Source organism: Laccaria bicolor, genomic scaffold (genome assembly GCF_000143565.1).
Source record: "Laccaria bicolor S238N-H82 LACBIscaffold_26 genomic scaffold, whole genome shotgun sequence".
Lineage (NCBI taxonomy): Eukaryota > Fungi > Basidiomycota > Agaricomycetes > Agaricales > Hydnangiaceae > Laccaria > Laccaria bicolor.
The window spans coordinates 73801-87622 of NW_001889897.1; the positions used below are offsets into that span (position 1 = coordinate 73801).

Here is a 13822-nt window from a genome sequence, read left to right on the forward strand (position 1 = left end):
TTCTAGAAAGCGTGGAAAGGAGAATACTGCTATAAAACCCCCCACATCTCCACCTCAAAAAGGAGAAGGAGTCCAATAATAGCGAAGAAAACTTCCCTGTTAGTGAGACCTAACAACAGAAACTGGCAGATCCTCGGACCTCACGACTCCTATGTACTAGTTGGCTCTGAGCGTTCTAGATCGACATGACAGTCAAAAGATATCACTCCCACTAGAATTGTGAAAGTAAAGTCATAGAATAGGATCGGCGATGAGAGAGCTATGTAGCTTGGAAGTTGCTTGATCATTGATGTCCAGAGGGGTCAACATCAGTGTCACATGACACTTTTTTTGCACTGAAGTTCTAAAAACAGTGTAGCCCTCTGCTTCAGTCTGGAAACAACGATATTGTTGTCTCCGAACCTGAGGCCTGAGCACCCATAGAGGGACACACGGTCCATCACAGCAGATTGGTGTGATAGGTTACTTTATATGAAAGATGGTAGAGGAACGGGGAATTCCCGAGTCCGGCGCCCTCAATAAACCACGTTCGTTTGAACGTCATATTTATAACGTTGCCTCATCCATTTTCTGCGATCACATTACAACAAGGGTTTCCACTCAAGAACCTTAGTAGATTCTACAAAGGGCATAAATAATGAGGGTATGCGGGCTCTTGGGAATCGCGTCGCCAAGAACCAAGAAAAAGTTGTAAAAGTCAAGAAATAACGAGTGACTAAAATATGAGTGCATGATAATGCACATTTAAAAAGAAACGCCCCACTCAGCCCATCAACACTTCCTATCCTTGAAAAGCGTAGCGCTATCCAAAACAGTTCCATCCGCGCTCTTCACAAACTCATGCGTCAAATGCGTGCAATTATGGAACACCAGCCGACTCCACCCATAATACTTATCAGACGCCGCCCTGCTATACGGCGCCAGCGTCGCGCTCAAAGTGTCCAACCCATCATAGTGCCCCGCAGCCCCATTTGTGATGTACCACGGGAACTTGGGGTTGTTCAGTCCATTGGGGTCCACGGTGCCGTTGAAAATCGGGGCAGAGCGCTCGTAGACGTGGACGTGGCCTGACATGACGAGATCGACGGAATATTGATTTAGCGTGGCTTCGAACGCTTCTCGACATTCTGGGCAGGCGGTGCCGCTCACGTACCAAGGCCGATGGCCAGCTAGACAATTGGCGGGGTGAGCAAAAAATAAAGTATATGACCCAAGGAAAACCAACCAGCGACGACCCACGGCGTTTTCTTGCGGTCCACATTTTTAAGATCGTTAATAAGCCATTGGATCTGCTGATCCGCCAACCCAAATGGCCCACTGTCCTCTCCTGGATTCCCTGCCGATCCCCCAGGCTGGTCAGGTCCCAGTAATCCGTGCCCCAAATCAGTCTCTGTGTCAAATTGCACAAAATGAACCATCCCGTGGTTGAACGAGAACCAGAAATTTTCAAGACCCCCCGATTCGGAGGAAGGCATGCGGAAATGGTTCCGGAAGCCGGTGAAGTTGGTTTGACCGGGAATACAGATGGTGACGTCGTATCCCTTGGTACCGCCATTATCGCCTGAACGTCGATGTAAGTGGGCTGGAGAAGGGAGGAGATGTGTGTGTGGGACTTACAATTCGCTTCATGATTTCCTGGCCCTACCATCCATGGTTTCTGGCTGGTGAGGGGGGTCATTTCGTCGTAGAACTGGTTGAGGAGGGATTCGTAGACGTGGAAGCCGTCCGCAATGGAAGTATTGGGCAAGAAACCTTGGAGTTCTTCTTTCAGCCAGTAGTCGGCATATGCGATGTCTCCGGCTAAATGGAGTTGGTTGGTAAGGTGGATTATATAGCGAAAGGATTGCAACTTACGGTGCCAAAGGAAATCCCAGTCTTGATGCTGTTGCAAAGATTGGATGGTGTTGATCTCGCCAGGCTGGAGAGGGTGCGCAGCACCCGCACCAACAGTCGTACTCAACCCCTGCGGTCCAATCAACCCAAGATCCACGACCACAGCAGCCGTAAACGGCGTATGATCGCCCGTCTCTCTAGCCGTAGTAAACGAGAAAATGCTGCTTGCGTTGGAAAACGCGGGCTTCCAGTAATATTTAGTGTTTGGGAACAACTGTTTTAGTCGGACATGGTTGTTATAAGTGAGGGACGTAGGGTACGTCACGCTTTCCCCGTTATGGGGTGAAGAAAGAAATGGAAGGAAGGTGGGAGAGAAACCGTAGTGCACAGTGGGAGGGGCTGGGAGTTTAGCGAAGGTGTTCCAAGAGAGGTGCATCCCGGTGGACCCGGCATACGCCTGGCGGATTTGTACTGGTTCAAAAGTGTCATTGGGGACCCGGACGTGAGAAACGGAGGGTAGATCAGCGAGGACGAAAGATACGAAGCCCAGGAGCGGCAGGACGAGATGATGCTTCATCGGGAGCATGGTAAACACCTAGAAGTCCGGAAAGCAGGGGTGATTACCTGAATCCCCCACATCCCCTTGCTTTTATTCCGTCGGTAAAACGATCACGGCAGCTGCCCCTGGCCACCGTCTGCGCACGTTTGTACGTCTCCCGCTTCGAATATCTGTTTTACGTCAAGGCACGTAAGTAAGTAAGTGGGCTAATTTTAGATGAAGTAGATCTCACGGATGTTGGTGAGTTCACAGAGGTAGAGTAAGGCGAAGTCGACCACAGAAATATCGAAAGGCTGCTGGCAACTTGACGTGGCGCCCCTGTAGAAAAGTCAGAGATTTGATTGTTCTTGGCGAAGTCATCGTCCTGCGAGCCAAATCCTGTTCGACAAATGCATGATCCATGCTTCTATCCATCCTTTCAACGACAATTGATACACACTATTTATTCTGCAGGCTTGCAATTTATCTCTATGAGATTTCGACGGAATGTTGGGTTTCTCGCTGAGCAAGAAGAAAAAAGCGGCTGCCGATGTGTAGAAGCGCGATTTGAGCGCGATGGTGACAGTCATTGAGTCAAGAGCACTCTTGAGCGACCATGTGATTCGTTTGATTAGCACCACGCCATGACAACGAAATTTTCTCAAGTCCATCATGTCCTTTACCTTCAATGGTCGTGAATACAATGTGGATGGTTGGATTCGTGAAGCTATCTCCTTGGTAGAACTGCTCGCAAAGAATCTCAAGTTACTTGATCCACTGCCATCCGACACAGACCTCACGGACGCTGATGAAAAAGAGATTCAGTCCCAAGTGCGTAAAACACTAGACCTCGACTCGTGCACCACTTCTAATAACTACTTCACTCCAGATCAATGCAATGCTCATCCTACCTCCATTTGCCGTACTCGACTTTTGGAGCGCATTCGCAGCTCATCACCTTCGCCAGCTCGCAACATCTCTTCGCGCTCTCTCTCGCACAACCCAGCCTCGCGCCTTCTCGACCCTCATCCAAGTTCTCTCTCTCCTCCCCGATCCCAAAACGGAGCCCTACTTTCGCAGGTTCATCCAATCGCCGCAATACGCTGACCTCGCAAATATAATCGCCGATGGCTTCGTGCAAGGCATTCGATGGAAACGCCCGAGTGGGCCCGGTCAAATATGTTGTCTCATTATCCATTTCCTATTCTGGGGAAACTCGACGAAGGGCGACGACGGCAAAGCGTCCATTGATGCGGATGTTCGTACAAAGCTTGCCCGGAAGCTTGATGCCTTGATAGGTACCCCGGAGTTTGAACGACTCCCGGAGATACAACGCGTTGATATCGAGAGGTTGCATGGGATATTGAAGTGCATAGAAGGCATGCCAGCAGACTATTACCTGAGCTCGACACGCAGCTATTTGGAAGGTCAGGTGGATAATTGTGGGAGGTCGTCCTGTGACGAAGAGGCGGAGCTTGCATGCTCAAAGTGTAAGACCGTGAGGTACTGCGGAAAGAAGTGTCAGACCTGGCACTGGAAGAACGGGCATAAGTTGAGATGTTTCCAGGTTGCTTATTGAGTTTTTTGGAACAGGTACGCGCCTCGCTTGTCTCCCCTAACTCGTCTCTGACGCAATTCCCTTCGGTCCAGCTGGCGTTTGCTCGAATATATGCGTCATAACGCTCCTTGGAATCCGTCTTCTGCCAGTAGGACGCCGACCCACTTCCTTCTACCCTGCGTCCGCCAGTAATGTAATCTAGAAATCGTATATTTAAACAAGCACCTCTTTTTGTCCTGGTCAATGCCTCAAGGTCCCCTTATCCTCTGGTCAACCAACGGTTTTGGGAGCCAGACGCCCCACGGCCCCCATCCTTCCCTGCACTTCCGTATCGATCCGTGTCAGTTGTGCACTTGCTGTGTAGGTGGCGACTGCCTACACACTCGTTAACCTTTCCAGGTGGAGAATGTATGCGCGGTCGAGATGAACATCTATACCAAGTCTATACTTAGAGATTATATGCGTTGTGCTTTGTTTGGCCTTTCGCTTCTTGAACATCCCCAACTTGCACATTTACTCCCATCTATTGCCCCAGTTCAGGCTCATGTAGATGCATATCGTGTTTAAATTCGTTTGATTGGTGTCGGAGATGTCATTCTGGCCCCTGAAGTCAAAAGTTCGTGCCACAACATCCTCACTTGCCTTCTTGCAATCTCATGTGGCACGCCATGTCCTTCAGCTTTAACGGTGGTGATACAAGACGGACGAGTGGTTTCTTGACTTGACGCTCGCCGCGGCACAAGACCTCGCATGGAATGGCAAATTTCTCGATCCATTGCTACCCGACACGGTCCCCACGGACGCGGAAGCCCAAGAAGAGATCGAGATACAAATATTCAAGTGTGTAAGACATTCTCAACTTTGAGAATTACCTCTAACCAATTATGCTTAGGATTGGCGACGTTACCTCGTTTGCGGTACTCTTTTGCAGTGCATTCGCCGCTCAACACTTTCGCCAGCTCGCGACATCTCTTCGCGCACTCTCACACAACGCAGCCTCTTACTTATTCAATTATCCTCTCTTTCCTCCAAAACGGAACTTTACTTTCGCAAACTTATCCAATTGTCGCAGTTTGGCGATCTCACGACGTTGATAGCGACTGCCTTTTGCACGACGGCAGTTGACCGGAAATGTTTTACCGGGCCTGGTTGTATCTGCACCCTCAGACCTCATCATCCACTTGGGGATGTCTCACGCAGGAGATGACGGGAAAGCACCAATCGACGCCAGTATTCGTGCGAGGCTTGTCAAAAAGCCCAACTTAATGATGATGAAGATATCCACATTCGACAAACTGGAAGAATCACAACACGTTGACGTGGTATCTTACGGTGGATAGAAGGCATGCCGATGGACTATTATCTGAGCTCTACAGGTGAGTTGGTGAAAACCGTGAAATATTGTGGAAGTCTGGCTGGCAGTGGCAGTGGAAGAATGGGCACAAGTTGAGGTTCCTTACTGAGGTTGTTGGTCTCAAAAGAAAGAAAAACTTACATTCCTTCTATGCTCCTTCACCGTTGTCCTTTTTTTTATCACCCGAGTACAACTTGTGAAGGAGTTCAGGCTCTCTCTCTGTTACCATAGTTACCAGGATCTCTTACGTAATGTAGTCAACCAAATACCAATTCCCTTGAATTCCTCTGAGCTTTGTCCTGACTTTGTCTTCACATTTTCACCCTTTTATCAACCATGGAGATTTGAGTTGCTGAGGTCCATCAGGCCCTCCCCTTCTCAACTTTTGTTTACTGGCTTTTTGAGCCACGCTGCAAGTGACAACATAGCCACGATCGCGATAGCAGAATGGATTCCACCGAAGAATTGCAACAGTTAGAAATCACTGCGTTAAGGTCCATCTACGCCGAAGACTTTGTTGAATGTCCACCACCTAAAGCTTGGAAGGTGAGTTGAACCGTACTCTTACATTGTTTTGTTACTGATTCTTCCTTGGAAGGTGAGTTAAATTTTACTCTTGCAGTCTTTGATTCTGAAGGTCGTGCAGGGTGCTGGTAGATTGCCACAGTTTATCATCAAGGTCCCACACCCGGATCCAGCGCACGCATCGAAAGTGAACGCACAACTTCTTGTCAAGTGAGTGTACAAATTTCCTTGATGTATCACGTTGCTGACAATTTTCAGATTTCCGAAAACATACCCACACCTTGCATGTCCTACATTTACGCTACAGAAGCCCGCAAAAGGCTTGACGAACGAACAATTAACGAAGCTATCACAATCTATCAATGGAGAGGCGCAGAAACTTCGGGGGTCGGAGATGGTATTCTCGGTACGTTCATTCACCCTAACTCACTTGGTCCCACTGACTTTGTTTCCAGATCGTCACGTTCTGTCAAGACTGGATATCGAACAACGTAACGCCCCCAGTTGAGGTTGTCGGTTCTTTGGCATTACAAATGAACCAGCGTGCAATGGATGAGGAGAAGGTACCTTTACCCCTTCACTTCCTACTCTCATACTTACTAATTCTTTCCAGGCACGAAAGCAAAGGGAAGCAGAAGAAGCAGAGAGGGAACAAGACAGAGCCGTTAAAGCTGCGCAAGAGCTCGACGAGCAAATCCAAGCGGACCATGCAATGCGCCAGCTCATCGCTCGGGAACAACAATACAAGGCGAGCCGGAAACGCGCTAATTCAGAGGCGACGGAGGTTCCTCTGTCGAGCGATACCCCGATAGAGACGTTCAGTCATGAGGTGGAGGTCGGTGACGTGTATTTCAATACGGTGAAGCTGTTTCATCCCCGAACGGGTGAGTGCGTTTGTGCTACGTTTTGTTGTAAAGTTGATTTGTTACAAGACGGGCTTGGGGTGGTGTATATGGCTGATCCGATGGTGGATGACGTGAGCACTACGCTCCCATTGGAGTTGTACGTCGTGACGTTCGAGGACCCATATTATTCGTCCAACCAGGGTACGTCCATCTTCTCATCCTCTCCCAACGACGTGTTAATTGCTCGATAGGACGGAAGAAGCTCAAACAAGTCGAAGCCGAGATCCAGCGCCTCACGACCGTCCGGCACCAGAATCTCATCAGCGTTTTCGCCGTCAAATTGAACATACCGCACTCCAGCGGACCTCCGCAGCTGATGGTCCTCTCGGAGCAACGTCCAGCGTTGACGCTACACGACGTACTGCAGGATTGTGATTCTCTGAAGGAGGAGAGGGCTTCAGATTATCTGGGCCAGATATTGTCAGGATTGAACGCTGTGCATGGTGCGGACCTAGTCCATCGAGGTACGTAAATCTACGTTTTGGTTTTGGTGCTCGCTCACGCTTGTTTGTTAGGTATCAACGCGGGGTGTATCGGTCTTGCGCCGAGGGACACTCCTTCGTCTTCAAAGCTCGTGAAACTGGCAAGGGTGGCGTACCATACTCGGCTTCTGGACCTGCATCGCTCAAACTCCTTTGGCCCGCACACGCCCCCAGTGGCGGATGAGCCTCAGATCTCTGACGAGTGGTGTGTTCAGGCCGCTTCTCCAGCTGACTCTGCCATTTAACTGATAATTTTAGGCTATCGAAGGACGTGAAGAACGAATCATCGTTACTGTACACTCGCCAACGAGACCTCCACGCAGTAGGCATCGTTCTGCTCCAGATGCTCATGAGCTTGAACGTCACAGAGATATTCCCAGACGTCCAGGGTGCCATCTTCGCTCGTCAGTCCCCTGCCATTAACGATCTACCAAATACTAACCCTTCCAACTAGTATCCGCTTCCCCCGTACTTGCAAGACAAGCATCTTCCATGCTCATCCCCCCTAAGAAAGGTCAAGTGACCTGCTTGTCCCTGCTGTCTGAATTGGCAGAAGCGTCATGCCAGAGCCCAGTGACGGGTAGGAGTATGTCAAGCTACTATAACGTTGGTGTGTATTAGTTCCGTTTTGGAGGAAAGAGAGAGGACGTTCAAGGCCCCTGATTGTTGGTGGTAGACCCGAAGACACCGATGAACTTTGGTTCACCCGATCTGGAGTACTTCAGGATGCCGGCATCTGCTGCCCGCTCGCATACCAGCCGGTGGAAGGAGGATTGGGAGGAGCTGGAGTTGTTGGTTCGTCTTTTTCTCCTTCCTTCGTCTCCAGGTTCTCATGCTGTGTTGAATACAGGGCAAAGGCGCCTTTGGCTCAGTCGTCAAAGCTCGAAATAGGATCGACTCGAGGATCTACGCAGGTTTGTCCTACCCCTTATCCCATCATCCTTCATCTCTAACCCTCTTTTTCAGTTAAGAAGATCCGTCTCCGAACAATGCAAAGCGACAGCAAGATCTTCCGCGAAGTCAACGCTCTCAGCCGGCTCTCCCATCGTTTCATCGTCCGGTACTACACCACCTGGGTCGAGACCGCCGAACCCACATCCACCGCCGCCTCAGACGACTCCAGTGCGGAATCAACAGATGAGGACGGGATGACCTCTGTCCCCCACCCCATGTCGAATGGAGGCCGACTTAACGGCGGGTTTAGCATCAACATCGAGGACTTTGATGATCTCTCCGAGTCGAGGTCGTCGTTCCCTAGTATACATTTTGATAGATCGATGTCGCCGACTGGAGAGGATACTAGTAGCGGGGAGGAGGAGGGGGACGATGCTTTTGGGAGTCTGTTCAAGTCTTCGGGAAGTTCGAGTATGGTGCAGGTGGGGCCGCCGATGTTGTCTAGGACACTTTATATCCAGATGGTCTGTGTTTCCTATCTTCTTTTCCAACCGCGGCTGAACGGTTTTTTCTAGGAGTTTGTTGAGCGTCAGACGTTGAAGGAGGTATGTTTAAGCTGCTGTTAAGGATCCTTGAATTGGGTCTGATACTTGAAGTTCCTTGTAGAGACTTGATGAGGGTATCTCGGAGGATGAAGCGTGGAGGCTGTTCCTGCAGATCGTTGACGCCCTTGTTCACATGTCTACATTAGGCATCTTGCATCGTGACATCAAGCTTACCAACATCTTCATTGGCAAGTCGAACGTTCACTCCTGTCCTCCTTGAACTTATCCTTTCTGAAATTCAGATGCCAAAGGAGACTGTAAAGGTGGGATTGACAAAGTCGGAGTTCTGTAGAGTTCCAAGCTAACGATCCCCTTGCTGCAGTTGGTGACTTTGGCCTCGCAACATCTAGTCTGGCCGCTGTCGACCCGTCGGATGTGTCTCATCATGTAGCTACCCTCGAAGCTGATATGACTTTGGGTACGGCTCTACATCTTCAAAACCTTATACCTCATTGACACTTCTGTAGAGGTCGGTACCCGCCTGTACATCGCCCCCGAAGTTCAGTCCAAGAAACGAGGACCAAGGAATCACAACAAGGCTGACATGTACAGTCTTGGTGTAAGTCCTGTACTCCAAGCATTTTCGATTACTCACGTCGAACGCCTTTTAGATCGTGTTCTTTGAGATGAACTACATGTTCTCAACGGGCGCAGAGCGGATTGTCGTCCTGGAGGATCTGCGGAAACCGGGCGTTTTCTTCCCCCACGCATGGGAAGCTCATCGAACTCGGCAGCGAGATAGTAAGGGGAAAGCCAAAGTTTTCAAAGTTCTCGACTGACCTGCTTGACCCACTAGTTATTACCTGGCTCCTTCAGCATGATCCTGACAAGAGGCCTACGGCGTTGGAACTTTCTCAGAGCCCGCTACTCCCCCCTCGTTTGGAGGATGAGTTTTTCAAAGGGGCGCTGAAGCTGATGGGTGAGTCGGATAACCAGTTGAAGGACGATCAATAGCTCATGTTGCTTGGTAGCCAAATCCGACTCACCTTATCACCAAGCCGTTCTTACCACCTTGTTCAACCAACCTGTCAGGCCGTCAAGAGGCGTCCTCTACGATCTCGAAGCTGACCCACCTGAGCACGCCTCTTTGAATGACACCGTTCAAGACCGTTTGGCTGCGATCTTCCACCTTCACGGAGCTGTGGCTATGGAGCCGCCCCTTCTCATGCCTGTTCTGGATCCGGAGGACGAGAAGAGTCGAGCAACGTTCGTCGACCGTCATGGGGATGTCGTCACATTACCCAACAACATCCTCGTCCCTTTTGCGAGGCTCGCTGCTAGGGGGAATATCAAGCGGATCAAGCGTTATCATATCACCAACATCTATAGACCTAAGTAAGCGTTCACTGTGCGACTTCCATGTGGAGACCTTGCGCTGATCGTTCTCCTTAGTCCCGTGGCGGGTCATCCACGAGTCTCAAAGGCCGCTATATTTGATATTATCACGCAAGATCTGGGGTCGGGCCTTGTCGCCGCCGGAGCTGAGATCATAGCCATCGCGAATAACTGTCTCAATAGCTTTCCAAACCTTTCTCAGAACTACGACATTCACATCTCCCATTCTTCTAGTACGTTGCGTAAGTTCGTTGCGGTACTCGATGACTGACTTATGTGTAGTCGTCGAGTTGACGATGAGCCGAGTACCTGCTGGACAGAGGGATGCCGTCGTGGAAATCATCAACCAGTCGAAGTCTTTGCCAACCCAGAAGCGGGCGTTGTTATTGAAGAAAGGTCTTCTTCGTAGCACTGCAGAGGAGCTGGAGATATTGTCGGAAACTGGTATGTTGCTGTTCATAATTTTAGTGGTTCAACAGTGAAATGCGTTGCATAGATGACGATATCGATGATGTGTTATCGAGGCTGGAGAAAGTCTCTCCCGCTCTCCTTTCGCTCTTGCAGCCTGCGGTAGATGAGGTGAAGGCTACTTTGCAGTTCGCTTTGTCGGCCGGGGTTACGCGTCAAATCTACTTTCATCCTCTCATGCTGGGTAGCCACCATACACACTTCAAAGATGGAGTCATCGTGGAAATCGTTCGGAAGAACAAGCACACGGACGTGCTTGCAGCTGGTGGCCGGTATGCTGTCTCTGTTGCTAAACCTTCGTCTACTAACTAACGTGACCAGCTATGACAACCTCATCACTCGTTACTCCCCTCTGAAGCAAAAGTCCGAAATTTGCGCTATGGGCTTGCAAATCGCAGTGGAGAAGATTACGATGGCGCTCGCCTCTTTCCAGGGTGCATCCGTCAAGACCCTGGTCAAGGAAGGACGTTCGTTTGGCTTCTGGAGCCCGAGGAGATGTGATGTGTATGTTGTTTCGTACCATCCTGGGTATTTGCAAGATCGGTTAGAGGTTGTTGCGTACCTCTGGCAACACAATATCAGCGCCGATATTATGTATGAATCGGGATTGCCTGAAGCGGACCATGAGAGCCACGTCGACCTATGTGAAAGGGAGGGTATCTTGTGAGTTTCTTTCACCTATGCAAAGGCACACCCTTATCCAGTATATCAGATTCACTGTGTATCCTCGTCCTCGCACGGGGCGTAGAGATCATCCCGCCTTCAAAGTCAAGAGCATTCTGAAGGGCACTGAATACGAACGTCAGTCCACGTTCCGTCGCACAGGAAACCACTAACAGTTGTGACAGTCTCAAGACAAGAGCTCGTGGGATGGCTACAACATCATATCGCAGAACAGAAGCGAATCGATACTGCAACCTCTGGTGCTCCCGTCGTTTCCGAGAGTGTACCTGGACTCCTACCAACGAAGGACACCCCAGTCTCCTCTGACGTCCAACTACTCCTCCCCATAGATATCAAGAAGCAGCGAAAGCAGGTCAAGCAACTTTTCCTTGACCGAGGTCAGATCCCCTTGTTTCGTCATCGTTACAGTCCGCTGATCCGAGCCCATCCCTCCAGCTTTCGAGACCAGTACCCAAATCAAGTCCGCCATCCAGAGCGGCATGCCCACGCTCGCCATTGACGTCACGCCGACGATTTTCGACGCCATGGTCAAATCGCAGAGTTGGATTACGGACGAAGACGCCTGGAAGCCTATTGCTGCTGCTTTCCCTACCCAACATTCGGCTTACGCCCAACAACTCAGAGAGGCTATTCTTAAACGCAGGTCGGAAGGCCACCCATTTATATTGCTGTTCGCTGTTCGTGAGGAACGCGTTCAGCTGCTCACGCTTGCTTGATTTTCAAGATTGATGAATGTATTACCATTTCATGTTTGTAACAACTATACCTTTTTTGTATCATGACCCTCTAACCAATCTTGTAATACGCATAACCAATCTCATCTTCTTTTCGCGCTTCTGCGTTTTGAATTCACAATTGCTCTATTGATGCATGTACAGAAGTACATAGAGTAAAATGCCATTTAGTCGTACACAAACTTGAACAGACACTTCGCCTGGAGATAAAAGAACAACGGAGACCAGGTTTATGCAGAGAATCTAGAAAATCAGACTCAACTGACCGGTTGTTAGCTTCAGTCAAGAAAGGTAGCAATTAATGGAAAGGCCTCACAAATGTTAAGCACCAAAATTGTACTTCTTCCTCGCCCTCCACTCCACGAAAGACGGCCAGATCCAGTACAAGAGATGCCCGTATCGCACAAACGGTGGTATGAATACGGTTTTCTCCCCGGCATCAGCCGCAGCGATACACCTCCTAGCCACGTCTTCGCGCTTCAATCCATGTTTGTTGGGATCGACTTCTCTAACTGGGCCGCTGTCGACCGCGGATGCACGGAAATCACCCTCAACGGTAGAAGGTAATATAAGAGAGAATGAGATGTTGGGATGTTCGATTGAAAGGGCCTGATAGAGAACTAGGGATGCGGCTTTAGTGGATGCGTAGATGGTGCGGGTTGGCGCTGCGATCACGGAGGCTAGAGACGAAACGAGGGTGATCGCTGGCGACTTTGATGTTTTCGACAGGAGGGGTATCTGGGCTTTGTTAGCTGGCGAATTACCCGTCGAAGTGGTAGCTTACAAAGGTGACTGCGGCAATTAGAGGACCAACATAATTTCCTGTTATCGCAGCTGTTGCGACTTCAGTAACTCGCTTGATTCCCTCGCGAGTCGCTTCTTCTGGAGTAAACCCCCCATTTGCAGTCTCGACACCAGCGACGGCCATTAGAGGCTGAAGCGCCGAGACCCCAGCAGCGACAACGATGGTATCTAAACCCTTCCAATCTAACCCCAAATCAAATTGAGTCGAAGAATAATAAAAAAGTACACACTGAACTGGATGACCTCTCTAACTCTAACCATATCATCAACGTTCGCAAAGTCGGCCGTGACTCCCAAAAAGTCGTTCTTCTCGTCAGTGGTCCCAAGGCGCAGCGAAGATTGCACCTGACGACATTCCTTCACGACCTCTTTTACCAGCGCTCCTCTGCGCCCAACAACGCAAACGACTGCTCCACGCTCAGCATACTGGCGCGCTATTGATCGACCGATCCCGCTCGTCGCTCCTAATACGAGAACGCGTTCTTTGGTCTTTGAAACTTTGGACAGGCGTTGAGGTTTTTGGAGAAGCTTGTAGAGCGCGAATGCAAGCGGGATTGCAGCAAGTGATAAAGTGCCCGTAGGCGTTTCAATCCACCTTCGGATGGCGGGGCTGAGCATTTGGGAGTTCCTGTCAGAGTTAAAGTTGATGAGAACGTGTTTGTGTCAGTGACCAGCTATTTTTGGAACCGGCCCGACCAAGGCCGTTGACAACGTCTACGACCACAGGATGTTAAAATCAAAGATAAGTTGTGAGCTCGTACAAGCCATAGATAGATACGGTTTAGGCTGCTCGCTTTCTCGGACAATTGCTTCCAACGCTCTCTAACGACTCAATCACGAACCAATGTCTACGGAGTGAAGTCCTTTCCAAACATCAGAGCGACGCTTTGCCTAAAGATTCGAAAGGAAGGAGCAACGCCAAGACACCGGCTCCCAAGAAAACAACGCCTGCGATATAAATCGGAACAGAGGTCGTAAGGTTTGCAAACAGCGCAATGACTGGTGCCTGATAAAAGGTCAAATTCGAAAGCCACAAAGGACTCCGAAACCAGAACACATACCATGACGCCAAATACTCTGTTCGCAGTCGCCGTAAGTGAATT

General features: G+C 49.8%; 5 protein-coding genes across 5 annotated transcripts; 3 read left to right on the top strand and 2 right to left on the bottom strand.

Moving 5' to 3' along the window:
• Window positions 1-771: 771 nt before the first annotated feature.
• On the bottom strand, window positions 772-2419 carry LACBIDRAFT_330257 (metallophosphoesterase; the record flags this gene model as incomplete). Its single annotated transcript, XM_001884571.1, has 4 exons — window positions 772-1169; window positions 1226-1561; window positions 1618-1800; window positions 1855-2419. The coding sequence occupies 4 exons, from the start codon at window positions 2417-2419 to the stop codon at window positions 772-774; spliced, it is 1482 nt and encodes a 493-aa protein (XP_001884606.1).
• Window positions 2420-3043: 624 nt separating this feature from the next.
• LACBIDRAFT_330258 (uncharacterized protein) lies at window positions 3044-3950 on the top strand (the record flags this gene model as incomplete). The annotated part of the gene is made up of 2 exons (XM_001884475.1): window positions 3044-3202; window positions 3261-3950. The coding sequence occupies 2 exons, from the start codon at window positions 3044-3046 to the stop codon at window positions 3948-3950; spliced, it is 849 nt and encodes a 282-aa protein (XP_001884510.1).
• A 729-nt stretch (window positions 3951-4679) lies between these two features.
• On the top strand, window positions 4680-5136 carry LACBIDRAFT_303993 (uncharacterized protein; the record flags this gene model as incomplete). Its single annotated transcript, XM_001884476.1, has 2 exons — window positions 4680-4769; window positions 4822-5136. 2 exons carry the CDS (start codon window positions 4680-4682, stop codon window positions 5134-5136), a joined length of 405 nt encoding a protein of 134 aa, XP_001884511.1.
• A 594-nt stretch (window positions 5137-5730) lies between these two features.
• On the top strand, window positions 5731-12036 carry LACBIDRAFT_294998 (uncharacterized protein; the record flags this gene model as incomplete). Its single annotated transcript, XM_001884477.1, has 28 exons — window positions 5731-5829; window positions 5906-6018; window positions 6067-6214; window positions 6264-6371; window positions 6422-6692; window positions 6741-6854; window positions 6905-7177; window positions 7229-7400; window positions 7454-7599; window positions 7650-7781; window positions 7872-7990; window positions 8046-8109; window positions 8162-8571; window positions 8665-8694; window positions 8756-8903; window positions 8937-8957; window positions 9017-9112; window positions 9162-9253; window positions 9306-9435; window positions 9491-9613; window positions 9666-10029; window positions 10087-10262; window positions 10312-10473; window positions 10526-10769; window positions 10819-11160; window positions 11210-11298; window positions 11346-11558; window positions 11617-12036. The coding sequence occupies 28 exons, from the start codon at window positions 5731-5733 to the stop codon at window positions 11895-11897; spliced, it is 4680 nt and encodes a 1559-aa protein (XP_001884512.1). The 3' UTR covers window positions 11898-12036.
• Window positions 12037-12236: 200 nt separating this feature from the next.
• Window positions 12237-13337, bottom strand: LACBIDRAFT_303996 (uncharacterized protein; the record flags this gene model as incomplete). Its single annotated transcript, XM_001884572.1, has 3 exons — window positions 12237-12653; window positions 12700-12902; window positions 12950-13337. The coding sequence occupies 3 exons, from the start codon at window positions 13335-13337 to the stop codon at window positions 12237-12239; spliced, it is 1008 nt and encodes a 335-aa protein (XP_001884607.1).
• Window positions 13338-13822: the final 485 nt, after the last annotated feature.